The 27,285-nt window shown below is 36.8% G+C and overlaps 1 protein-coding gene across 8 annotated transcripts in view; it reads right to left on the bottom strand.

Moving 5' to 3' along the window:
- The window catches only part of TBC1D1 (TBC1 domain family member 1), a 99,135-nt gene that overhangs the window by 18,694 nt on the left and 53,156 nt on the right, over window positions 1-27,285 (bottom strand). For 3 of the 8 annotated variants that reach the window (XM_050338237.1, XM_050338236.1, XM_050338243.1), the window contains 10 exons: window positions 27,010-27,142; window positions 25,516-25,607; window positions 23,806-23,916; window positions 21,137-21,265; window positions 19,056-19,142; window positions 17,073-17,362; window positions 15,247-15,375; window positions 12,829-12,948; window positions 11,526-11,665; window positions 749-934 (listed from right to left, as the gene is read on the bottom strand). In XM_050338237.1, coding sequence (XP_050194194.1) covers window positions 749-934; window positions 11,526-11,665; window positions 12,829-12,948; window positions 15,247-15,375; window positions 17,073-17,362; window positions 19,056-19,142; window positions 21,137-21,265; window positions 23,806-23,916; window positions 25,516-25,607; window positions 27,010-27,142 — 1,417 coding nt within the window. Of the gene's footprint in view, window positions 1-748; window positions 935-3,995; window positions 4,046-11,525; window positions 11,666-12,828; window positions 12,949-15,246; window positions 15,376-17,072; window positions 17,363-19,055; window positions 19,143-21,136; window positions 21,266-23,805; window positions 23,917-25,515; window positions 25,608-27,009; window positions 27,143-27,285 lie in introns of those variants that run through there. The other 5 variants (XM_050338238.1, XM_050338239.1, XM_050338241.1 and 2 more) reach the window with 5 other exon arrangements.

Here is a 27,285-nt window from a genome sequence, read left to right as displayed (position 1 = left end):
CCCTTCCTGACATCTAAAATCAGCCAGATAAACAGTTCTGTCCTCATGATGCATATCTTCAAAGGAGAAGCTCTCAAGGGCAATCACTTGTGATTCTGCATGCAGTTGCTCTTTATGTGTAAAAATTGCCACCAAAACAGATTTGTTGCAGCTAATTCATCCACAGAAAAATGGTGGTTAAGAACAACTGCAAATTACAGTTTCCCAAGTGCCTTCTCATCACCCTTCGGACTGATCTAAGTCATTACTACTCTATACAAACCTTGCCTGCACAATCTGGGTACTACTGTAGTCACCCATAGTTTCATATCCACAAACAGCTCCTTAAGAACTTCCATCCAGCCTCAAGACTGGCTAAACTCAACACTGCAATGACCAATACTTAGACAAGGACCTATGGACGTGAATGTAGAAAATAATGCAGTTCATGACAAGAGATCATGCTGAATTCCTTGTGAGAGCTTCTAGACACTAGCCTAAAAAAGCTCAGCATGGTAAAAATAAGAGTATTACTTAATATCAAGTAAACAAATAATATGGTGAAGTGATAAAAAAATAAGTGTCAATTTTCATCTACATTAATGAGTGCTGAGGGAGATGTTGCTGATCTGAACATGAATTAACATGATTAACCTGCATGTTCTTAAAATGTTTCACTAAGACTTGGTGCAGTCCACTCTCAAGACCACAGAGCAAACCAAAAGGTGAACTTCTATTGCAGTAGGGTGTAATCAAGAACTTCACCAACCTTGTAACTTCTGGTTTTCCTTCTCCATTCTGAGGAGCAGTATCTGCTGGATAATTGCTTTCTTCCACAGCTCACGTAGCTCATGGGGTGTCCGTTTCCTTTCTTCTTTCACTGGCCCAAAGGGGCCATCCTCACACACTGGTTCCAATGGAGATCTGGGTGGAAGTTCTCCCAGTTCACAGTAATCTTTAAAAAGAGAAGCTGTTGTGAACTACTTAGATGTCATGAACAGGTGAATGAAGGGACACAGTTTGAAAGACTGTATATATATATACACACACACAAAAACACCTACATATATACACAAACTCATATACACACACACACACACATATATATAGAGGTAGCAGTAGCAAGCAAGGTTTCCCAAATGACAAGTTTCAAGCAGGTTTACAAGCTGCTTCTGAATAAGAATCATATTGGCCAAAGCCTAGAACAATTTTTTCTATAATCTGATAAAAACATTGTACCACACACCAAGACCACAGCTTGCTAATTACAGCTTTACACACAGAGAACCAAAAAAAATGCAAGTTTGAGAAATTACAAAAACATAACCTATAGCTGAAACCTGGCAGGACTCAAATAGCAGATAAAATCAGATCTAGCACCAGCAGAATTTGAAGAATAATCTCTAAAGTGTGTTTAACAAAGAAAACACACACCCTTAGTTGCACAAACACACCACCCCCTAAGGCCATACAACGGGATGATTACCAGTTCTTAAAGTAAATAGGTGGAAAGGGACACAGACATTTAAGACATGTTTGTCTTTAAAAAACTTCATGTTTTTAACCATATCATAACCTTCTGCACTTTTTCCTTTGCCTTCAGCCAGTCTACCCCAAAATGTATCTTTTTGTCAAGCATGCTAGGTAATTCTAAAAAGACTGAAAACACTACAAAAGAAAGTGAACATTAAATAAATCTCAGGCAAATTGAAAAATCAATTTTTTTAGGGAAAGGGTAAACAATATTGTTTTAAGTCAGGTAACGAATGTAAAAAGCATAAGTTGTTACACATTTTCTTAATATCTTCTGTAGTATCACTTAATTTTGTTGTTTTATACAGCTTCTCTGAAGGCTCAGCAATAGTCTTTGATATAACCTGTATCTAGAAGAAAAATTACTCAATTTACCAACTTTAAAATGAATGGTCAAAACAACCAATCTCTTCCTACCAAGTTGCAAATGGAAGGCCATCACAACAGCACTTCTTCACTCAAACAGAATGGCTGTGAAATGGAACCCTGAGCTATACATGCAAGAAAATGCTTTAAAGTTAGTACAACAAAAAACAATCCCCAGACTCTCCAGCCAAGGACAAGTACATCTGTGCATGCTATTTCAAACAGCCCCTGAAGAAGGGGAATTCCTGAAGCAATTATTCTGTTTGTAGCTCAGTGGTCCATTTCTTTATCACTGCCTAGCACAGTGAAAAAAATTTTGAATTAAACGCACACACATCATCTCATCCCTTCAAAACTAACAAAATAGGAAGGTTTTCACCTCTTCGAGTTCTGCTCAGAATGCCACTATATATTGTCTCACACTGTTCATATGCAGCTATTCTTTTCTTGTTTATTTGAAGGCACTCCCACAACTTAGCTCAGATGACTAAGAATGGAAATGTTCACAGCTGTTGGCTTCTGCATTTCTAAGTTTTGCCACTGTCAATCTTTTCCTCTCAGAGTCAGAGAGAAGTAGGGTGGGTCCACATACCAGTTGTTTCCTAATACAACATTTATTTGCTTATCACCACAGTTAAAGTCACAGGCTAAAATAAACATATAAAAATAAATGTAACAATTTCAGCTAGCAGAACCGTTTAAACCTTTACAAACTTACACTCTGGATATAAGTGTGGATACTCATACTTCTTGTATCTATAGCGCTTCAAAGAACAACAAACATCATGGGAATGAGAATTAGGCAAAGGTCAAACATTTGACACGTTAATTGCCATCACCATTTGTTGCAAAGAAAGTAGGAAAAACTGACAGGTGCACTCAGAAATACAGCTGGTTATGGAAAATATAATATAAAAAGGCAACTGTATTATATTCCTTAAGAGAAACTCCAAAACATTAAGTTTTTTTTCTTTACAGTAAGTGGAAAGACTTCTCTGGGGTAAGAACCTCCAATTATAACAGAGATTTAGGTAAATGTCAGCAAGTAGAGAAGGTACACACACTCAATAATTCTCAACTTGTATTGACAATGAAAGGAAAATTAATTTTATTTGACTTCTGATTTTGATGTTATTTTTTATGCACATGCTATACTGTCAGCAATGTTCTGTACATTTTTATGAAGAATTTCTACATATAGCAGCTTTGATCCAATTTTCCTTAGTGCATATTACGTAAGATTTAAAGAAAATGTTCTAAAGGATAATGCTGGTGGAAATCCCTTAATTTCCTTGAATAAAATAGTAAACTTAAAGAAATAAAAAGACAATCTTCAAGGGAACTTTTCATTTCCTCTGAGGCTGCACAAAATAATGACACCATAAGAAAGAGGAATCAACAAAAATGGTCCCCAAACATCAATGCAAAAGGTAAAAGTGATCCAGATAGGAAAACCCTTATCTACTGTAACACTATCTGTGGTCTACTTATGTCTTAAATTCATGTTACTTCTTATAGCATGAAATATAGAATGCATTTGTATCTTGGGGAAAACAAATCTCTTCTCATCCTACATATTCTCTCAGTGGTTTATGGATCTCTTTTAGATTCAGATGTGTCTTCTGGTTTTTTGGATGTATATATGCACATATGTTAGAAAATAATAGACTGTGTACTGATACAGTTTATGACAACCTACTTGCAAAAAACTCCCCAAAATTAAAAAAAAAACCCAGGCTGGTAAAACACATGCAAGCGAATGGATTAAATACACCTAGAATCTTCCAGCCTTCAATGTACACATCCCACCTCCTCAGTACAAATTTTATGGAATGGTTTTAAAATACCAAATTAACAAGTTTATCAGAGATGTTACTCACTTATAGTCCTCCATTGATCAATCTGTGGCAACACCTGAACTGCTGTATAGCATTAATTACTGAAGCAGGTCCTGCTTCAGGAATGGTCCTGCTTCCATTCAGGCTGAAAATTTCTCGTCTGTTACTGACTAACCTGATAAGATCAGTATTCATTAAAAGAAATAATAATTAAGGCTATAAAAGAAAATAGAAAGGTTAAAATTCTATAAGCTTAACAATTATCATTATCAACGCTACCTCTAATTCCTCTGTGAAGAGTACTATGCTTGATTTTGCCTTCCAGATGGCAGTTCCTTTTCTATCTTTTCTTTTTCTTCTTATCACTTGTGGACATTTATCAGAAAGTCTAAAGTCTATTCTGATAAAATGCAACACGTTCAAACCCTGCCTTCCCTCCCATCTGTGTGCTGGCATGAGGCAGGATTTACAGAATGCAGAATGAACCTGTTTAACTGCTCAGGTGGCCTGTCGGAAGTCTGGAGAGTTGCATCAGCTGTTTGGCTGGTCAAGAAGGGGGGACGGTGGAATGTGAAGGTAATCCCTCAAAGCAAATTAACAAACCCAGACATTCCGCAAGTCAACACTAACCCATGTCCATGAATACACCCATCTTCCAGATCCAGAAGAGACAAGAGTAGAAACACTGTAACAAGAAAACGAGTATTGCTTTGTTATGCACAACCCAACCTGGAGGACAGCAGAGAAAGCAAGTAGAGCAGTTCAACTGAACGTAACTAGGAGCTCACATTCCACTGAACCAAACAGCCATGAGTTAAAACCCAAGCAACGTGCAGCCTTCAGAACTTTTATGAGATTAATAAGTGCACTTAAACAGGATCTGAACACTTCAGCACACACTGAAAGACTGCTTCCCTGTTCACTTGCCAACCTTTTGTTGACTCCTATTCCATGTTTGACCTGTACCCCTTCCCTTCCTTTCCTGCAGCTTCCCTATAAAATTCTACCATTGTACACGTACTCCTACAAGGTAACTGCACTTCTATTTATTAAGGTTCAGGATTTAGCAAGTTGTCTCAATAACTATTAATACATTTTATAAATATGCAGGTTATTTTCTATTTGAGGTTCATATTTGGACTACCCTTCAGAACTACTCTTCTGCACAATGCAATCCTACAAGTGTATGGGTCCAAATGAAGTATTCCTTGAGAAACAGTGCACTTCATTTGGGAAAGTCATCAGCTTTCCTGGACTTGTGAGAACTTCTGCAAGGTAACAAACTGCAGATGACACTGCTCATGAACCAGGTGGAAATATACCAGAGCATCCATACGTACCTCATGATGCCTCAGAGCACACTCAAAAGCACTCCTCTTATGCTTTCACCACTTATACTACCCATGAAAACAACAAGGCCAATAGGAACAATGGACTGAGGTGGAATTTGTTTAGATCCATCCATTTATTTATGAAGCTGCTGGCTTCACATGGCAGTGCTTCAATCCTAAGGTGCAGAGTATCCCAACACTCCAAAAGGATCAACAGATGCATTACACAAAACTCTTATGTACAAAGATACATATAAAGCAAAGTACAAAAGATTATGAACAAAGTGTCATGATATATTACTACCAGGGACCACACTAAAGAGTTTGTACGTGAAAAGCTGGTGAACGACTGCAGTAGTAATTAAAACAGATAATATCTGACTGGTAGGGATATGAACACAGAAATTTCATTTGTAAATGACTAGGGAAAAATAATTTATCAAATATTTTTTTTATTCTTATTCAGTCAACCTCAATATTAAACGAGGCTTTTCAAAAACAAGAAAGAAAAAAGGAAACCCATTAAGAGAAACCACACAGAGTAAAAAAACAATAGAAGTGACAAACCCACCTAAAAGCCTGTATTTTAAAAACATTCTTTCAGAAGCATCTAACCTAACCAACCTCCACTACCAAAAACTAGGTGATAAGATTCATCTTTGACTAGAAACTGCAACACTTCAAGTAGAAAGGAAGGGCTAATAGGGAGGATTCTCAACAGTAATGCATTACTCCCATCCTCCCTATGGAGTTGCTTTTGCACATGGCCCTCTACACACTGTGTTTACCAGTCACACCTGCTCTCCACAGTTAAAAAGCCAGGCAAGATTTGGTACGAATGTGGACAGAAGAATCCATTAAGCATTTTATTTACTGCATTACATTATTTTTCTGTGTTGCATTTCAAAACTTACAAAATTCAGCTTGGCCATCAAACAAGAGAACCTTCCCAGTCATGTAAGATTCAACTGCCAAAAGAAAATACATCAACAACATCCTTAGTTCTCTTCAGATCTTCCATTCAGGTAGAGCAATACCTTCTTTCATATGTAGTACAGAATTAAAGAGAAACTGCAAACTTCTAAAAACAAGGATATAATAGTCCTATTATTTTACAGAGATGTCTGGAGTATTTAACTTCATAATCAAATGCAATAGCATTACCAGAAGCCTTCTGTTACCACAAAGCTATAAATACAGAATCACAAGAAGCAACAAGTTCTCCTAGTCTGACGTACACCTTAAAGCAACGGTTGAATGAGGAATTCTTGAAAAACTGTGTATTTCAATACTGTTGTTTAAAATCAGATCTGAAAGATTTTTTTTTTTTATTTTTTTAATCCAAGAACTTCTTAAAAAAAAAGAAAAACACTATCTCCAAATTAATCCCATTTACTAACATTATCAAGCCCTGAGAAATGAATGCCCTGGTATCTCCATGGGCACAGAAGCCATCAAATATTAAACATGTACTTACTGGTTACAGCCAAGCTCCTATTCTGCAAATCAAGATTATGAGCATATATTTGCTCTGAAAGGAACAGAACTGAGTAATCAATTCTAACCAACTGGATTTATTACTGGATAAAAAACCCTAGTAATTAGTTAATAATAATTTTGTTACCAAGAGCACCATTAAAACAGTATTGGTAAATACACTACAAATAATTTACACCCCATAAATTAGCACAGAATGCTAAAGTAACAATTTACAGTACTTGCAATACTACTACAAAATGATTAAAAAATTTTTTGCTTAAATAATCCAGAGATATAACCCTTACCCCAAAGCACATAAACAGATAGGTAGGTGCTAACTACAGCTGGTTTCAAGAATAACAGTTCTTCAAACTTTTCTCCAGCACTTAGGAGTGCTGAAACTGGATACCTCTGTCAGAGACCAAAACCAAATTAGCTTTAATTAATGAATCAAGTTCATTTTTCTGTACAGAGATAATTGCACTTTCTAAAAGAATTCTTTTTTCTGCAAGTAAAGCTGTAAAATACTATGTAGTTCTTTTGGCTAAAGTTCCTTTTTTTTCCACCTGAATTTATTGTCTAACTACTGCTAAGTAATACTAGGCATCTCATTCCTGTAAATTGCAATTTCTTTCACTGTTCAACATGCAACTCGATTGCTCACTGCCCCCTTCAAAACAAATCACCCATTCTCCAATCTAAAATTGACACAGCTGCTACCAAAATCTTGCTGTCTGCTTCCAACACATCTCCCTCAGCAAGAAAGCGCTGACAAACACCATCACTTTCCCACCATGTACTTCAAATACTATTCACACCCCCTTTAAATCTAGCACTTGACTCTGCTGGGAGTTTCTGACAATCTGCAAAACAGTTCTCTTACTATGACAAATTTTGAACAGTCAGTATGTGAAAACTGTAGTGAAAATCATCCACTGCACAGAGATTTGTAGATGCTGAATAAATGTACATGAATATCTTGCTGTCCTGCAGTGCAAGGTGAAGTTTCATAATCAGTCTACACTGATTTAAGTGTGTCCTGCTCCTAAGTAGGGTAGGAGCACCCACCCTTACCTTTCGGACACCTGTCCCTTCCTGCTCTAGTGCTCGTGTAATACTCTGAGTGGGGCTAGAAAACCGATACAATTGAAAATTGTGGGATTTGACTGTGTCCATACTTCAGCTGATTTAAAATGATTACTGAGTTGTTAGATTCACCTTTTTATCAGTGATCAGAAAACTAAAGAGTCCTAGACCATTTGCATAGCCAAAGAATGTGGCTCTTCTTAGAATGATTCTACAGAAGTAGGAACATCTGCCTGAAAGTAAGGTAGAGAGGTATAAAGGTAAAAATCAAATAACTGCAGACAGTAAGTAGGAGAGACAGAGCTTTATTAAAAAAAACCAAAAAACAAACAACCAAACAACCAAAAAAGAATAATGAAAACCTTATTTCAAAAGAAATACAGTATTGGAACAGATCAAAATGTGATTCATTCTATGAGTGACCTCTGCTCCCGTTTTTCCATCTTTCCACTTTGCAGGACTCAACACTCATTACACTCCCACAAATACATAAAAAAGAAAAATATCTGAGGACAAGACACTGTGTCTCAAGGTGGCAGTGAGAGAAACGCTGCCCCCTGGTGCTCCACACCCCTTGCAGCATCACTGCCATTCCATGGCAAGTAGCTAACAGCAGATGAGGTTGGATAATTTGAACTGTAGCTTGCCACATTAGAACTAGCCTAATTTAGCACTCCATCCCCCAGCTATCAGCAGTAAAGCATTAAAAGTCTCTACAGATCATTTCACCTATGCGGACACTCCTTTTTAGATCTTCAAACTGGAGATCAGCCTCACCAGAGATCTCCTGGCTGTCCTGCCAGGCAGCAAATTGCATAATAGTTCTCTGATGTGCTTCATTGTGAAGTGATGTACAGAAGCAGGGAAAAACAGCAGGGGGAGGGGACAGTGGCAGCACCAACAAGCAGGAGGTGGCCAGAGAAGGGCCTGTATGAAGGACATTGTTCCTATAACAACCAAAAGTAACTGTCTCTGTACGAGGCTTTCTGTTGCCTCAGAGTACTCACCTTGTTGAGCATGCCTGCATTAGTCCAGTCATCAGGCAAGGCAAGAATCTCAACTGGCAAGAAAAAATGATTTTCCAATGTATGTATCTATTTGCAATATTTTTCTTTAATTCTGATTTAGGACTGTTTTTTATTTACTCCTGAACTAGTAAAAAATTAACACCCTCCTTCATGTATAGTAACACTCTCCTTCATTTTAAGTAATGGTGTCTGCAAAACAAACAGTGCTCCCTGTCTGGTAATACATGATGCAAGCCCCAAAACACAGCCAGCAACCATTTTTCTCCAGCTGAGCTACAGGAAATGAAGTGTAACTTCAACTATTTATGAGCACTGTCTAAAGAAGTAAAGGATCCAGAAGTGCAAGACAGTGGGATTCAAAGTGCTGTTTAGGCTGTTCAAGCTTCATATGGAAATTCAGGACATTAGAAATTGCACAAGTCCAGAACCTGGAAAGAGTAAGCTCAAAATTTCTGCAAAAGCTATGTACTAGTGGTGGGTCTTCTTTTCCTTTTTTCTTTAAACTTTTAGTAAACACACCTTCATATCCTGCTGTGTTAACTACACAGAGAGCAGCAATGAACACGATCTTGAGATTCAGCTCACCTCACCTGCCTATACAAATACAATCACAAATGTCAGAGTCTAAGTTTTCCTGTGAGTATAAAGCTTAAAGTTGTCTCTATATCTTGTGACAGCTTACACATGCATATTTACTCATTACAAACCAAAGTTACAACCACAGAGCAGTTTCATTTTGTTGACAGTGCCTGCCCACATGTGGTCAAAGCAATGCATAGTTCAGGCATACTGGTGGATTTTACATTTAGTACAAAGTAATTTGTACTAAATTTACATTTAGTAAAGCAGCCTAGGCTAAACCTGAAAAACTATCATCTCTGACTCACAGAGATCTGGGTCTTTTGGCTAACTTACTATCTTTTAAACCACTCTTTAGTTTTTTTCCTTACTGCTCTCCTGCACAGTACTCCCGAGTGGGGTGTTGGCTACTGCACTCGAATGGAAATCTGGTCAGTAGAGTCAGAGTCTATAAAAGGATGATGATCATAGATGTTCTTATTTCCCTCTCTTCATGCTTACTTCTGCAGAACATGACAAACTATTGTATCTTTAAAATCTTCTTTGCCCTCTGTCCGATTTGGCTGAACTTGATCTTTTGGTGATACATCAGCTGTTCATACAAATTAAAGGAAATCAGTATAAAAAGAGCAAGAAGGACTTAAAACAAAAAAGGCAATATGAAAGAAAAGCGAGATGATGAATGATAGGTAGTTACATTTACTCTGGAACTAGAAATGCTACTTAGTTAACTGTGCTGGTGAGCCCAATGTAAGAATAGCTCTCTTAAAGGCTGCAAAGATTGGATAATGAGCGAGTATCCATTACTACCAGAAATGCTCCAGGAGATGCAGAAAGCTCCAAATGGAAAACCCCAGTATTCAGCATAAATAATTTTTAAAAGCCCAAACCCTAACACTTAGTTTTCTCCTTCTGTTCATAAACTGATTATGTGCACTGAAACAAATACAGAAAAAGAAAATGAGTGGAGACCAAATATTTTAAAATTGCTCCTCCTAATAATAGCACATCCTGTTTTCCATTTTGGTCACACTTGTTTCTCCAACTATTCTGCTTACCCAGCTGTAGGTTTTTAAGATTTTATCTTGCAGCTATTATGTCTCAGAGGAAATGCTTGGATAGGCAATTTAGGTGGTTTTTTTCCCCCCCATTTAATATGGGAAGGTTTTGTGGCTTTCAAAAACAAGTAAGACTATTTCCAGTCACAAAGAGATGCATAAAACCTGTAGAAACAGTAGTTTTACAAAACAGCTGAGGTTGAACAGGCCCTTCACATGTCTTTAAGTATATGAGAGCATTTCACCTGTGAGTTTACACAACATGATCTTGAGATCACCTCACTCTGAAGTACACTAAATTTGAGAGGCACCTGTGTCCATATACAGCTTACCTCACTGTCAGTCAAACTATGTTGCAAGCAGTGCATTAATGACAGAAACAATTCTGTTATGTGCCACGTCCAGCTAATCAAGGCTTCACTTAAAGATGCAAGAAAAACATTTTAGTGACATTAGGATAGTTACTTTTTATTGCATTTACTATCATGTACTGTTCTTTCCTGTTTACTAACACTTTTTCTTATTTCTTATACAAAGGCCTTAGAGATCAGTCTGAAGTTAGAGCTTGCAGAGCTCATGCTATGAAATTCAAACTTTACTGAGCCAGAGACCATTACCTACAAGTTTTTGTCAGGCATTCTTGGCCTCACATGTGCTGTACTATTTGTCTTACATAAAGTAGGATGCATAAAATGATGCCCCTGCATGCTAATGTGCTGTGATTTTCCTCTGGTCTGTGGTTCTTCATCTCTAAAGGATTTCAGGAAACTATAACTCAAGTGGCAAATGTCACAGACTGGAGCAGCACACATGAGGACAAATTCAGTCTGGTATACAGAACTCAGCTGAGGTCATAAAAGAAATCTAATTCTTTCTGCTAGGCCTGGATTTATCTATTACATACTTCTATGCTGCAACATGGAAAGATGAAATAGAAGCATCATCTTTTCTTCACAGCAATACTCGATGATACATTTTTTTCCCCAGAACTCATTAAAATAGTACACATAAAACCAATTTTTTCTCTGGCTAGTTAATATGACACAATAGGAACAATGTTACATATGAAGCTGAGAAGTAAAAATTCAACAGCTGATGAGCTTGGCACGACCAAAAGGCAGGTGGGAAACTGCGATGGTTCCAACACAACACCGGACAAAATATGCCCACTCAGTAGACAAAATGATTCATGTTTCACAGACTACATACAGTAATCAGTTCATGGAAGCAAATAAACACAGACTTTACCATCATATCGGCTGGGAGAGTCACATGCCTTCTGGGGGGTTGCCACTCGCAGGAATATCTGCTGCCTCCATGAATGCCGTCGAGTCCTTACAGGGCTGTCTCCATCAGCAGCCTGCTGGCTGTGCTTGGATTCGTAGTCGCTAAAATTGCAGAACATAGGAGAGCTGGTGAATAGGTTACCTGAATCTGCTAGTAGCAGCGACACAGTCTGCAGTGAATACAGTAACATGAACCACCAGCAAAGCAGTGCAGAGTGCTGTGCACAGGCTGTGGCAAGCTCTTAGTGTTAGGTAGGTGAAGCTTGCTTTGTGGCAGCGGGCTTGTACAACACTGCAAACATCACTGAGGTTCACAAATAGCGGCTGGCAGCTCTGTGCAATCTGCTTTCCCCAGTTTTAATTCATTTTCAGTTTTCTTTGCAGCAGTGTATTAATCACAACACATTAAAGACACATACACAATAATGTAGCTTTACTATTATGCTATTTACATGCCATCCACAAAAACTAGCCAGTTTCAGAGAGACATACAGACTTGCTGATGCATTTTATCAGCACACATCAAGGGGCTTTATAAACACCAATTAAACTTCTAACCTTCTGCGAACCAAGTATGCAATATATTCCTTCCCAACACGGATTTAGAACAAAACTTAACCTTTTTGTTCACAAGTCTACCTCTGAAATAAGCAACAAACTTGGTAACAGTGTCCTGGAACCTTAGGTATTACTCCTTTGATGTAATCCACACACTCCATAGAGAGGTTTTTATTCAGAATATTAAATGAAATAGTGAAGAGCAACACTGTTTTCCTATCCTCCTAACAACTTCACCTGTTACAACTCGAAACTATTCACTGCTTTATTCCAGCTATTGGCTAAACGCTTGCACGTCTTTGTTGAAGCTGAAAGGGGTAAATGAAATTCAAGTACCTCTGGCAGCAACAGGCAGGAGCATTTTACAGGTTATCTTCTCGTCCCAATTTGAGGACACTAACACTGCTCAGGATGAATCATGTATATTCCCTTAACTGAAAACTGTCATTTGTCAGGACTAATCACAGGAGTACACAGATGGAAGTTGTGTGACCACTGCAACATCAAAAATGCCTAAGTTCTGCTATCTTACTGGGAGAGCAGTCTGGGATAGCTTCACCCTTTTGACAGCAATTATATGCAGAATACACATACATGAACTGTTGCACAAATCATGTTTTGCAAGTGCAAGAAGCATTTGAAATATTTCAGGCAAAGAAACCTTTGAAAATACAGTTTTACCTCCAGGCTTTAAGAAAGAACCCTACCTTGTTGTGCTCCTAAAGTCAGAGGTGTTATTTTCATCTACAGGAGCCAGAAATTTTAAGAAATTTGGCACAGAAGAGGAAGAATGAAGCTTTTTCCTTAAGGCAGTACGGTAGGAGATGCTGAGAGTGCAGTTGGGAAAAGTATAGTTTAGAACAAAGAAGTATAAATCCACAGAATAAAAATGATACACATTTCTAAGTTTCAAATGAAAAACAGCTAAATCCTGAAGGCCTGAATACCAGCCAAAGTCAAAACTGAAACTGCTAACAAAGTGCTACTTTGAAATACATATTTGTTTGGGAAAACTAAAGTGTTCCAATATATATAAATGTACTTCCAGTAAAGTTATTATTATTTGCTATATCCCAAGATTTTAGTGCATGTTTCAAATAAATTTCTTTAATCTATTAAGAAGCAATGCCAACTTTATCATTGGACATTTACTTAAATATCAGTTTCCATGACTGACTAAGTTTGGGGGAAAAGGTTAGGAAAAGCTGACAGTGACAATCTTTGTACTGGCAAATGAAAAATAAGATTTCGGAAAAAACCACTTTGTAAAGCATTAACAGGGTTTTATTCAGACAAGCTTGGAACTTTTCATTTAAAAGCTGAGCCTTCTGACTAATCATTCAGGCTTGTGGCTCTATTTATGCAACAGACAGGAGTACTGATCAAATTTCATCAACAGTTTTCTGGTCTTTTAACATAACCAGTCCCAAACATACTCAGGAGAAGATTAATAGAAGGAAGTAAGAACAACTCAGATAATGAAAAGGTTTTGCATAGAGAGAAAACATAGAAAACTACTTGGCTGATGATACTAGAAGACCTTTCCTCAGAAGTGTACACAAAACAGGAGAATTTACTCCTGAAATAGTAATTTTAAGAAATAATTGCTTCTAATAAAGCATAATGATATATCTGGATGGCCTTCAGCTCTGTTTCCTGAAGATGTGAATGGAATGGGGGGGATACTCTGGGATAATCACTAGTATGAAGTGAAGCAGGTTCTTCAGTAGCTGGTACAGAGATAAAGATAAGGCTGTAGCATGGTGTGCCCTGCAAACAGGGTTCACTTACAATCCCAGTGTAAATCCATCACAATTACATGGTAATTCCGCTTCCAGAATACAATCAACTTGGGAAGCTTGACTGTATTGATTTAAACTCATTAACCCATTTGATATCCCTATCAATTTCCATTTCCAGTCTCATTGCTTAGATATTCAATAAGGTATATCCTTAAATGACAGGGAAGGGGAAGGAGAAGTTGCATCTGTGTGTACAGAATCATTAACAAATCTACTTGGAAAAATTTACTTTTGAGAAGTTAACGTTCAGAATTAAAGTTAAGTCTTACTAAATTGAAGAGTGTATCAGGGCCATATTCTGCCCTGAGTTATATCATACTTCTGAGTTAAAGTTAAATTAAGGGATGCTAGTTAGTACTCAGCAAATATAACTGAAGAAACTGGTGAAACAGGGTTCTCAGTTGACTATTTTCCCAGGTTCAGAAAAATCAGCACCTTGGAGAAACAAGAAACTTTCACCCAAGAGAACAAAAATGAACAATAAACAGCAACAGCAATAAAAATTGCTTGCCAATGGCCAGTGACTGTTGGCAGGACTTCCAAGGACATCTGGTTTCATTAGCCTTTTGAGCTGTAATAAGCAGTTTTAGCTCAAGGGGTTAAGAAGGGGTTTCACAGTTCAAGATTTTTAGGCAGCTATGTAATTTCAGATTCTCAGGGAAACAAAGAGTTAAATGTCCTTTTCTCAACGTTCTTTATATGTATTTTAATTCTACAAAAGGAGGCACAGAAAAGTAGAATTTGACAGTGCTGAAAGTAACCAAGACAAATATGTAAGCTGATGGGTTGAGGTTTTTTTTGGTCTTGGGTTTTTGTTTTATGAGGAGTGGGGGTGGTGGTGGGGATTGTTCGTGGGGTTTTTTTTTGTATTGGCTCTCCATAGTCCTGCTACTTCTTGCCCCATTCAGTTAACTTGGTCAACTTGCCTTTAGAGTCAGGCACAAAATAATATTAATACGTGTTACCATGAACAAAGCAGAACAGAACCGAATGATTCAGGAAGGACAGAGTGAGCTCAGGCTCTTGGCAACGTATCCCTCACACAATTTAAGGAGTGCTGCTGTCTGCTGCATAACAACAAATTGCTTTGGAGCAACTGGCTCTAGAGAGTGAGCCAGCATCTGAAAGAATTTTATTGATTAAAACAACAAATTATGTAATTAGCTACTATATTCAGTAGTGGAGCACTCAAAGGGTTCCTTCTCCCATAAAAATCTACCAACCTTTGGTCTATAATAAATTATCTTAATTATTTATGCTACAGAATTTCATACTTATGGTAAAAGAAACCCTACCCCAAACTATTTGTAGGTGCTAGCTCACCTTTTTTGTGCAAAATGCCCACTTTGTTCTCCACTTGAATTATGCCTTAGATATTTAAAAAAGTTGGGTGAAGAGGCTGAGGAATTAAGACGAGCTAGAGGAGGAGAACGTGCAAGTTGACCAGAAGAACTTTTAGATTCGTCGACAAATTCGTTCAAACCATATAGCAGTATTCCAACCAGAGTGATGGAGTTGAGGTAGCACAAAGAATAAAAGAGTAAGAAGGGAAAGAAAGGAGAAAAAAGAAGTGAAATTCCTTCTCTAATCTTTGAAAAATACCTGGCGTATATAAATGAGACATTTCCTATGTTTTTCACAGTTAATGCAGTAACTTCAAAACACAAACAAGCAAAATACCAAATACACATTTACAGGCTTCATTTCAGCATATCACTAAATTAAAATGAAGAAAAACCTGGCACTAACGGTTCCATTTATTTTTTCTTATATGTGCTTCCCCTTGATTTCTATGATGAAGTCAGGCATATGATCAAGAGTTCCAATGGATAAGAAGTGAAATGCTACCGGAAGAACTGAATTTATTTCTACTTCGAAAATAATTTATGAATTGAGGTAAGCTGTTCAAAAACACTCATAAAACAGTCAAGATTTTTAAAAATCTGTAATTCCAGTGATTTTTGAGAACTTTAAGTATACTTGCAAGTTTTCCATTTTCTCTGTTTCTGTACATTTGCTATGAAATGGAAGCAACAGTGACTTCTTTTGGATTTGAGTTATGTGAGGAAGCAGGCACACTCAGCTTGTACTAAAAATCACATGACCAAACCCAAATAAAAATAACCAAGGAAATGAAAAATATACTTAATTTCTAGCTGCATTCCTATAATAAGGTAATTACTCATTGAACAAGCAGCTACAAGCATCAGAGCAGCTCTTGTGAAGGTAACAGACAAACAGCAAGTCCTAAACTGCACTAGAAAAACATTCTAGTACTTTAAAATTAGAAAGGTTCAAAAAAGGGACAAAGAGGCAAGGCAGTTTATGTTTTCTTTCAAAGACTATAATTCTCCTTTTTTCACTGTCATCACCCATTTCAGGCATGTTCGTTTGCTGCCCTGCCTCCTGCAGGAAAAAATGAGGTGGAGCACAAACAGATTTCCTACTAACTTGTGTAAATGAGTAGTGTGGGCAGTAAAACAGAAGCCTACGGACAGAAATGTTTCCATAGTAATTGGAAAAAGCTAGATAGGAGGGGGGGAGAAAACCAGCATGAAGTTAGGAGTGGACTAGAGATGCAGAGGCATCCACTGAAGGAGGATAGCCTGAAAAATGTTAGCCTTAAGGCAAGCAATAGCTTGTTTTTGTGAGTTAAATCTAGATATGCTCATTAAAAAGCTAGACAGGAGCCTCACCTCTACCAATGACTAGGCAATTTACGACAGTTTTGTGTGCTATTTCAAAGTCACATATGAATTCACCAACAAGTATGGTTTTCAGGATCACAAAGGCTACCGGATTTTTCTCTCTAAATAGACCACAAGAAGTAGTACTTATTTATACTGCTCACAGATCAAGAAGCCAAAAATTAATGCTTGTACAAATATAACCAAACCCCTTAGGAGCAATCCTATTGTGCTTACAAGTAGTTTTGTGACATATACTGTGGAACTATACATCTCATGTCTTCTCTGTGGAGAAAACATGGCTAAAAGTCTTTTTAAACAGAATACCTACAAACCTCCAAGGAGTGACACACCACTGCAATACATTTCTTATCCATTAAGAGGACATACCTGGTATGCAATCATCATCCCCAAGTATGCCCTCAACAAATGAAATCATAGCCTGCTTTTAATAAGTCTTACTTTCTTTTGTGAGGAGTCTCTGTGCTCACTGAGTGATACCTCATAAGTTTCCTCTGAGGAACAGATGGTGATGTTTCAACAGGTACCAGAGACTCCTGGCTTTCTGTTGGCAAATGGCTTAGTGTGTTTGCTCGCCTCCGAAAGCTTTGCTGAGGTAACGTATCAGACTGATCAACAGGAGAATCCTCTGTGACGCTGAAGAGATCACCCACTGATCCACTGGTCTTGACAGTGCTTCCTGTAGGAAGTGTAGGAAGTCTGTCTTTCTCCTTTTCACACAACGGTGGTTCCTAGCAGAGCAAGAAATAAGGTTATCAATATGTGGGTTTAGAATCCAGCTTTGACGTTGCATTAGCATGTCATTATTCACATCCCACAGAGACCTGCTCCAAACATGCACATTTTTATCAAGATAACTCAGAGAAAAATGCTTGATGTTTTATGTCTTTGTCATTCATCATTTATGTCAACAAAGAAGAGTCTTTATTTTCCAGAGAAAAAGTAATTTTGAGAGTAATTGTATTTTATAGTATGTTCATTACAGCTCAGAAGAAATGGGGTCAAAACAAAAGGATCAGGGTTTGGCTAACAGTAAAAAGGGTGGTATTGCAGAGTACTGGATATTTAGTATGCCATCTAACAGTTCCTCTTGTCTAGCTGAAGATTCACACAAAGAACTTAATCCTAGGACTAGATGCCTCTTTCAGTCCCAAACCATGCATTTTCTTCATTCCCCACCTTGTGTGTTTCTGGCACTCAGCCATTCTTTCAAAAATGTAAGCAGAAAGAACAGACTCTTGATTACATGAAGTCAGGAGTCTGGAGGTGGTCAGGCATTACAGGTGAACCAACAGCTGTATATCAGGTGTGCAGAGTTCTATGCTGCCTCCAGATAAGAAGACTGGCTTCTTCTATGCTGTTTGTTTGTATTGTTTTATACAGACTAAAAGCTTTCTAACCACACAAAGGGGGAAATTACTCCAATTCTTATTTATGTTTCTTATGAATGCAATCCTGCATTCATCATATGTAGTTTCAGGGCTAAAACCAGCCAGATTAGTATGGCCAGCACGGTAATTACAGTATTTGTTTTGCTGCATATTGTTGCAGTATCCAGATGATGTATATAATATTTTATTTCACATACACACACTCACTTATTCAAACAAAGTGTACATTATATACACTACAAGGCATTTCTAATTCAAATGGAAACTCAATTGTACTTCTCTTGTTTATAGCATGGGGGACAGAATGAAAAGCCTGAAGGCAACTTGAAACTTTTGGAGAACAGAAACAGATTTACTATGAGTCCCATCTTGCCAAAAATTATGGAAATCTCTACTGAAACTCTACAGATAACAGCATCTTACACATCACCATTGCATTGCCATGTGACTACTATTCTTAGCCTGAATCTTTATTACCAGAGTAAACCGATAATTTGTTCAAGTTGTCCCTCAGAGGACTTGCACACATTCTAACATTACATACATGAAAAATTATTTGAATAATCAACTTGCAAATTCTAAAAAACTTGAATATTGCTTCAGGCTGGGAAAAAAAAAAAAGAGAGAAAAGAATGGAAAGGCAGTGGCTGATCCAAGAAGCTGCCTGCAGTGAATGCAGCCCTGTCACTCTCAAAGGGACTCAGAACAGGAATAAAGACACATTCTTTGGATTAGCAAGCAGCAGCAGAATTCTTACAGATAGGAAGAAAAGGACATACCTATCCTCCCTACTCTGTGATATTGTTTTATCATACTGTTTGGCTGTTCTGAGGTTTCTTTCTTTTCACACACAATCAGGTAACTTGTCTACTGCCAAAAATCAATCAAAAAAAGAGCAAGATATTAGAACAGAACAGTTATATGAGCATTTCACATCTGATCAATTGTTTCAGAACAGCTAATATTATAGTCTATTATTTAGACTATTATCTGAAGTTTCTAAATATGTACAATTCTCCCAGGCTTTACTCACTTTATTTGTGCTGCTTAAGGTATTGGACATGGAGCTGTCCAAATCCACAGAACCAGAACTGTCCAATGGACCTCTGGCTTTACTGCCCTGTAGAGATAAAGCACACCAGCAGTTAAGACTATGATATATGGGGCATATGAAAAAGAGATTTGTGTAGCATAGTCAGAATCTGTAATTTTCAAAGACAGTATCAAATTTAATTTCCAAAAATGCCTAAGAATATCCTCTGTCCTTATGGGAAATAGAAGCTTCATTCAGGACAGCCTCTGACAACTTAAAGGATCCTGCAGAATTAAGGAATTCTCATCGGCAATTATGTGCTTTTCCTTCTGTATTAGGTACTTCTTACAAAGATACAGAGAAATGAAAAGGACATCTATTACAAAGGACTAAACCCATACAAATTTAATACACAGCAAAACAATGTCTGGTGTTATCATTTCAGTGCCTGCAAGTCAGAAAGCATAAATATTTCTGTATCATCTGTTCAAAAATATCTTTGCATAATTAGACTGTTTTTATGTAACCAAGAAAAATATCAAGAAACCTACTGATGGATTCTTGTATGCTAACACAACTACGGAACATCTATCTTCCTCATCTTAAATGGTATCACTTTTTAATGTTCTGATGTTATGGCTTATGTTCTCTTTGAACTGTTATTCCAGGTAAAACATAAAGTGTTATCATTATTCACAACAGTGACTATTCTCTCTTTGAAGTTCAGTCACAACTTCTGGTTTCAAATCTGATCAAAATCAAGAATTTCCATCAAAAACAGCAATGACAGTGAAAATGCAACCAATATACAGCTGTGCTTATGTGAAGACAAGCTTATGCCAGTCAAGACAAATTGGCAAAAATTAGAACAGTTAATGTAACAACACCAACATTATGTCTCATATCCCAAACACACATGCAGAAGTGTGTTATGGGGGTGATTTCTGGAAATGCTGTCTGGAAATTAATGAGGAGAGATATTAAACTAAAAATCCTTTCTATATGCATAATTATGACAGGGAGACCGTGCTTCTGCCATTATTTGTTTTATGGGAACAGGTTAGATATGATGTCTGAAATCAGCTTTGAAAACCTCATTTTGTCACTACAAGTTGCATGTCTGTGAGCCAATAAATAGACTAGATATTGCTTCCATGTAACTTTTTGCTGATCACAAATGAGAATATCCAATTTCTGTTCCTGAATATTTGTTGTTTGGCATTCTGTTACAACTCTTTTCTTTTTAAGGGAGAAGGATTGATTTTTTAAATCCTTTGTCAGGCAGAAGTCTTTCCAAGTTTATTTCCTCAGACTTTTCCCATTAGATGCAAAACAAAAAATATTTGAATGAGAAGACACTCTGTAGGTTTAAATAGTGCTTAAACTTGACATCTGATTTAATTTCATAACTGCTGCTGTATACTTTCAGCAGATAATTTCAGCTGTTTATGATAAACAGATTTTCATTTACCCACTATTTTCCCAACATGATTTCTTAGGAACCACTATCACACAGGTGCGTAAGTTTTTCCCACTGATCAGTATTTCCATACACTGTTTACAGAGAATGTTAGCTGAGGTAATATTGCATAAATGCCTTTATATTCTTAGTGCCGTCTGAAGTTCTTTACATTCCTTGCCTTCAAATAATCTATGGCATTTAAAAGTTCAGATGCCCCATTATTCATCAGTCCTGTGTCATTAATAAATACTATCTCATTAGGAATGCTTACAATTATAATTACTTTTTAAATTTCCTACATCCAAAAGAGAAATAAAACAATCATCTCTTTTTTTAAAAAGTCCTCATGCTCAACTTTATATTAATTTTTTGAAATACATATATACACTATTTCTTATCTAGGAATCAGTTCACTTCATCCAGGATTTGGTATTCTCTCTATCAAAGCCCTGCTTTGTTCTGTCTTCTTCTAAAATGTACACTCAAATATCTTTGTCACTGTGCCTTTAATAACTTCTGGCCTATAGCCTGGCAGAATAACAAATATGACTTTTTCTATCATTCAAATAAATAAAGCAATGACTTTATGTTCAAAGACAATAAACATGAAGATACTTACACGTGATAAAATACTTTCAAATGATTCTGTCAGAGACCTTTTTGCTTTGTTCTTTAACATATCTAATCTGAATCTTGGAGCACTGCTGGACACCTCATTTACAGCATTCTCAGCAGGAGGTTGTGAAGTCTGCAAACAGAAACGCAAAATGCTCAACAGCATGGAGCAGAATCTTAGTGAACAAGTTGAAGACTTCTGAATCAATACTTTCTCCTGGTGTCCTTGGCTTTTCATGCCTTTTTCTCTACTGATACTTATACTGAAGTTTAACAAACTACCTTAACATTAGACCAGGAAATCTCTTAAAGGAAAATGTGTTGAGTGTACTAGCATGCCTCAGAAGAACTGGCATTTTGACAGGAATTTATGGCTCTGTTGACAGTTTTTCTTTAATGCCAATGTACAATCATACAAATTCTGAATGTTTAAGTGTAACAGATTAGAGATTTCTGATGGATTCCCTTTTCTTCATCTAAGAAATTAATCAAAATTGATGAAGCTTATAATTAACTGGAGCTCTCAACCATCTCCATTATATTAAAATGGGGCTTTCTCAGGGCCAGGAAGACGTGTAACAATCAAGTTCTATAGATTTCACCAGTAGAAACTTTTCCACCTTAAAGCTGACAATCAAGAGTTTTACTTCTTAAATAAATATTTCAGTCAATTTTTAGTGCTGGTGAAGACAAATGTAGGAAATAGAAAAATGATACTATGATGCAAATATTACCATCCAAACCCAACACCTGCAGTAGAAAAATCAGAGCTTGGTTTTCAATTATATTTTTTGGGGTTCACCTTCAGGCTGCCTCTGTATTTATCCCTAATTTCAGAGATCTGAAAGTTTGATCTATGCAATTACTATTACTTGGGCAGCTGAATAGTATATTATCACCATCACCAAATAGCTCTGCCTACATATAATTATAAACTATGCTATTTCCAGTATGACAAAGGTACAGGCTTCGGCATTTTCTTTTTACCTTCCCTCATCTTATCCTCAAAGGGTAAATTAGATGCCGCTTAGAATTATGTTCTTATGAAAAGACACTTATTGTGAAACGTTTTTGTTAAATAAGATCCATGTATGACTATCATATTTAATTTTTTCCCTCCCCCGATTTAGATATCTAACAAAAAAAAAAAAAAAAAAAAGCAGCGATTATGAAAAGAATGGAAGTGAACACCTATGCAGAAAAGAAGGGAACAGGGATACCAGAGTGTCATGGGTTGATGATTGCTGAGACAAATAACACTGCCAGAGTAGGCATTCAAAGGTATCTATTACATAGCTCTGGAGATTAATTATCAGAGTAAATATAAAATGTTATACTGAGACAAATGATGGACTGATGGCAAGTCAACTCTGTTCTTAAAGCACTGGTATCTTTGCAAGTGTCAGATTAACTAATTTTGGTTCCATGAACTAAGCGAACAGACTGAGGCTGGCCTTAAGAATTTTCAAATCACACTGAAGACACACTAATCTATCTTGCTTTGTATATTCCTATTTCCAAGCTGTTTGTGACTGACAACTATTTGGTAATATTTGGCATTAGACTACACAAAAATATTTTAGGTATGATGATAGAGGGCTTCAGACAATGCTTCTTTCTCTGCAATATTTTTTCTTAAAAGTCTGTTTCTGGTGAGATACCCAAGACAATAAATCAGAGAACAAAACATGCGAAGTTTTCTTCCTGTTTACTCAGGGAGGTCAATAATTAGCTGGAAAGTCATAAAAGGAAAAGAGATTAACTAAGTGAACAAATAGCAAATGCAGATTTGCTGCTACTTCCCTAATTTCTTCATGGGTCTAATTACTCTCCACACATTATTTGCTATTTTATATCACCAATGACCAATAGTGGTCATCACAATGGAATTACCAGCCAGCAACAAAGGGGCAGCCAAGATTTTTAAAAGGATCAAATAATTGGAACTGAAGGTTTCCAGAGAATGAGGGTCTATCCTTTTTTAAATACAGACCCCCTTGAGGTGTTTCAAGTTAATTAGTCACAAACCAAGGCATCCAAAATCACTAATCTCTTTTGGAAAATCTTAACTGTGCTCTATAAATTGCTTTAAGCAGTGCTTATGGGACCTGATGCTGTTTAGAAGGTAGCTCAGCTTTTTGGAAATGGACGAGAGCCTGTGCTGCAGTTCCTGCAGTGATCCTCCTCAGCTCCTCCTCCTTGAGGCCATCAAAGGGTCGTTTGCACACAAGAAATAGTTCCCAGCTCTTGAGTAAATGTCATAGGCATTTATTAAGGATCACATCCAATGTGTTGTCAGTATACTGACTTACAGTGTCAATGGGATGGCAAATGCCACAGATCAGCTGAGAGTAATCGAATTCCTTATATATTCTCTAACATGCACTGAATTTTCATTGCAGTGAGAAGAAAAACAAATTAGTAAACTACCTTGACTGCATCTCTGTTTCCTAGGCTTGAAATCAAACTGTACCAGGGACCTTAAAATCTGAGATATTTTTTTTTTGGTGCATGACAATAGTCTATGAATCACAAGGAAATTCAGTGTTCACCACTGCTTAACATTTTCAAGTTTCAAAACGCCAGTGATGGAAATTTATCTTTGGAAAGATATGGAAAGTTTTTTTTTTTCTGGCTGCCTCTTGTATGAACTAAAACCAAATGTTTACTTACCTGTTTTGCTTCTCCAACATGAACATGGTCCTTCTGTTTTTCTTCATACATGTTTCTCAAAATAGAGATAACCAACTCATTCTCTTTTTGATCATTTCTTGGTCTTAATTTCTTTAATTGAAAACACCACAAGCACAGTAATTACACATTTGTACAATAGTTAGCAAATATTTATTCTTTTCATTTTGTCACTGTCCATCTATTGTCAATGTAACATGTTTAGTCTGGTTAATGCTACTACTCCAGTCCACCAGAGGACACCAGTGTCCCAGGCAAAGCACCAACACAGCCAGAGAAACATCTCACCTCACTTCATACATGACAGAATTAATATGAAAAACAAAGGACAACTGTAAAGGTATCAAATTGCCACAAGCAAATAAAGGCTTAAAAAAAATATGTTTGCCAATTTGCTTTTGATATGAAGAAAAACCAAAACGCTGTAGTTCTGAGTTTGTGGCACAAGTGAAGTAGTGTCCTAGAGCTACGATGCACAACCCTTCTCCTAGGAATCCTTCTCATTAGACATTTAATTTAGGGGAAATAACATAGGTATTTTCAAAATTAGCACACAGGGTGAACATATTTGTCTCTACTGCATTCTACTTAGGTCCGAGTTATTGTGAAAGTCTTTTTAAAACAATTTATTAAAGAATTTAGTCCCAGAAACCTAACTTTTGAAATGCATATGCTGTTTTAAGCCTATTGATGCAAAGCAGAGGATACAGTATGAATTAGCTAACGCCAAGCACGTTAGCACATTAGATTAAAAAAACCACCAGTTATGTAAAAATGCAAATTGTGGTTACAATACATGGATCTGTAGGAATACAACAACTACAGTTTCAGTCAGTCCAGCTGAAAAAGTGAGCTGAAAGAGATGGGCAGGAGAGATGTACTTTACCCTTTGGTTTTACCAAGTTAATCGTTTGCAGACCAGAAGCAATTAACAGTTTCCTGATACTACCAGAGGCTTTAGATTGTGTGCACAACACTAAAAGGCAACAGTGCTGCCAGCTGCTGGATACTAAGAAATTACTCAGCTCATGGAATCAGCCCCACAGAGTAACTTCCAAATTTGGTACTGAGTGATAAACTGCCACATGGAAACAAACAAAGAGACTGAAATGACTCAGGAGAGGAAGGAAACATTATTGTAAATAGTTTGAAATTTCCTAATATTCAGTAGAGTGGCAATCCCAGTGATGTTTCCTACAATACACATCATCTGTCTTAAATCCAGCTATGCTTTCTTTTGTCCTAAAATAGATTTAATTAAGAAGATAGAAAGTTTAACTTTTTTAGTTAGTTTGACAAGTATTAAGATCTAGGATAAATTTTAGGCAAGATATTTTCTGATCTTGGAACATTACCATAATTTATTTTTGTGAAAGTAATAGTATAAATGTCCTCACAGTACAAGCCTTCACCCACAAAAAAATGTGTGCAGTTTTACTCAGTGAGAAGGCAACATCTTCATGGAAAGTAAGTAGTATTAGTGGAAGAAAAATGAGTAAAAAAGTAATTTTAATCAAAAACCAATTTTTTAACAGCTCTAGAAAAACAATGATATTGACATTAAAGCTCAAGGTGATTAACACAATTATATAATAAATAATTCACAAAAAATGAAAATAGCTTTTGTGTTTCACACTGATGTTAGTAAAAACATCAATTGCTTTAAAATCTTCTAGGAAACAAAGAGCTTACCTGAACCTCTTCAAAAACAGAGGCCTGTTCCTGGTTATTTAGTGTTGTTAGATGCTTTTGTAGTTCTAGTTTAGTCTTAGAAGGGTGCAACCCTACCAAGAGGAAAAAAAAGAACAAATTACAAGGTCAATTTTGTCAGAATTAATCAATCACATAAATATGCCTACAATTTAAGCCAAAGCTTGTCAGTTATTTGAGCTGACCCATTGAATGATTTCATAACAGGGCATTAGAAGGAATTCTAGGTTCATTTAAAGCTACTGCTGAAGTCATGCCTTTAAAATGAGGGACATGAACTCTGCAATGAGGAGATTTACTGAGCACAGACCAGGATTATACTCTTAGCTGAAGATTCCATTATCACACAAGATAAAATAAACCCACAATATACTGCATTTTAGCAGACTGCTTTGTTGGTGTTTTATGCAGTGTTGCTTGGATTTTGTTTACGGTATGAATATAATTCCCTTCTATTTTCTCCGATTTGTATGACTTGGACTCTACTGAAAAAGAGTAAATTAATTGCATGTCAGTGAAGTTCTTGCTTTGCCTCTTGCTGAAAATATTTACTGACAGTCTAAAGCAGACTCCACTTTCATTCAGATTACATTTTCTGCTCTCATCCTGGATTAAATTCCTTTCCTCTATTTTCTGTGAAAAACCAGCAAACCACTAACAGTACTGCGTACTTCAGTTTCTGATCATGGCATACCTCCCCAGAATCAGACCATATGATTAACCAGATGGCATGATTGTAGACATTAAGAATCTTTACCTTTGAGAAACTTTCAAAAAATCATAGCTAGTTGAAAACCAAAATAGAGTGAAAGTAGTTTTGGAAGTTCTCCAGTTTCATCAAATTAATACTACATAGGTTTTAGTTCAACAAGCTACTGTCATGTGATCTGACAAGCTGCTGTTGCCCTTTACTTACCCCAGACACTGCTTAAATGAACAAAATCTAACTGTGAAATCTGCTGAAATGCAAAGAGGTTTTTTTATGGCATGAACTTGTGTTCTGGGCAGCAACTACAATTCTAATTTTCATGAAGGTGTATAGACCAACACCACAAACACATGTGTTAAAAGCATATTGTTCAGTTCACGTTTAGTGGTAACATAATGCCAGTATCTAAGCAGGTCATAGCTATTGCAGCATCTATCCTTCAGAGGTTCTTTATCTACAATCTTCTGCATTTATAGGGCTAATAGAGCCTAATGAGCTGCAAGTAACTAACATTTAGACTCTTAATTAGTTTTCCAAAAATTGAACTAAAACACTAGAAAGGAGCTTAACTTTTGTTAGAAAATTCTTATTACCTTACAGAAAACCTGACACTTCACTCCTCTAAATAAAATGACTACCTTTCAAATGTCCATCCCAAGTCCCAAGTTCTTTTTAATATTAATTTCCTTAGAGTTTCACATGTAAGACTGTCACCCAATGAAATAATCAGAAAAGATATTTCAAACAGAAAGCTTTTTAAACCTCACCTTCTATCTTTTCACAGAGTTTATGCAAGCTTTGCATAGGACAGCTTTCACAGAGCTGGGGCTGTGCCTTGGAAGTTTGTTGCACAGCTGCGACGGTGAAAGCCTGTTTCAGTGTCATCATGATTTCATCAACCTGAAAAGAATGGCATGCAAAACAACAAAATTTCACTCTTCCACTGAGCTTCTGTTTTACTTAACACAAACAGTCTTTGAGAATGATACTGCCTCTTGTTTGGGAATGTGCTTACAATTAAGAAGACAAGCTGTTCCCACACA

The sequence above is a fragment of the Myiozetetes cayanensis genome, unplaced genomic scaffold (genome assembly GCF_022539395.1).
Source record: "Myiozetetes cayanensis isolate MyiCay16 unplaced genomic scaffold, myiCay2020 scf7, whole genome shotgun sequence".
NCBI lineage: Eukaryota > Metazoa > Chordata > Aves > Passeriformes > Tyrannidae > Myiozetetes > Myiozetetes cayanensis.
This window is presented reverse-complemented; position numbering and strand designations above follow the sequence as displayed.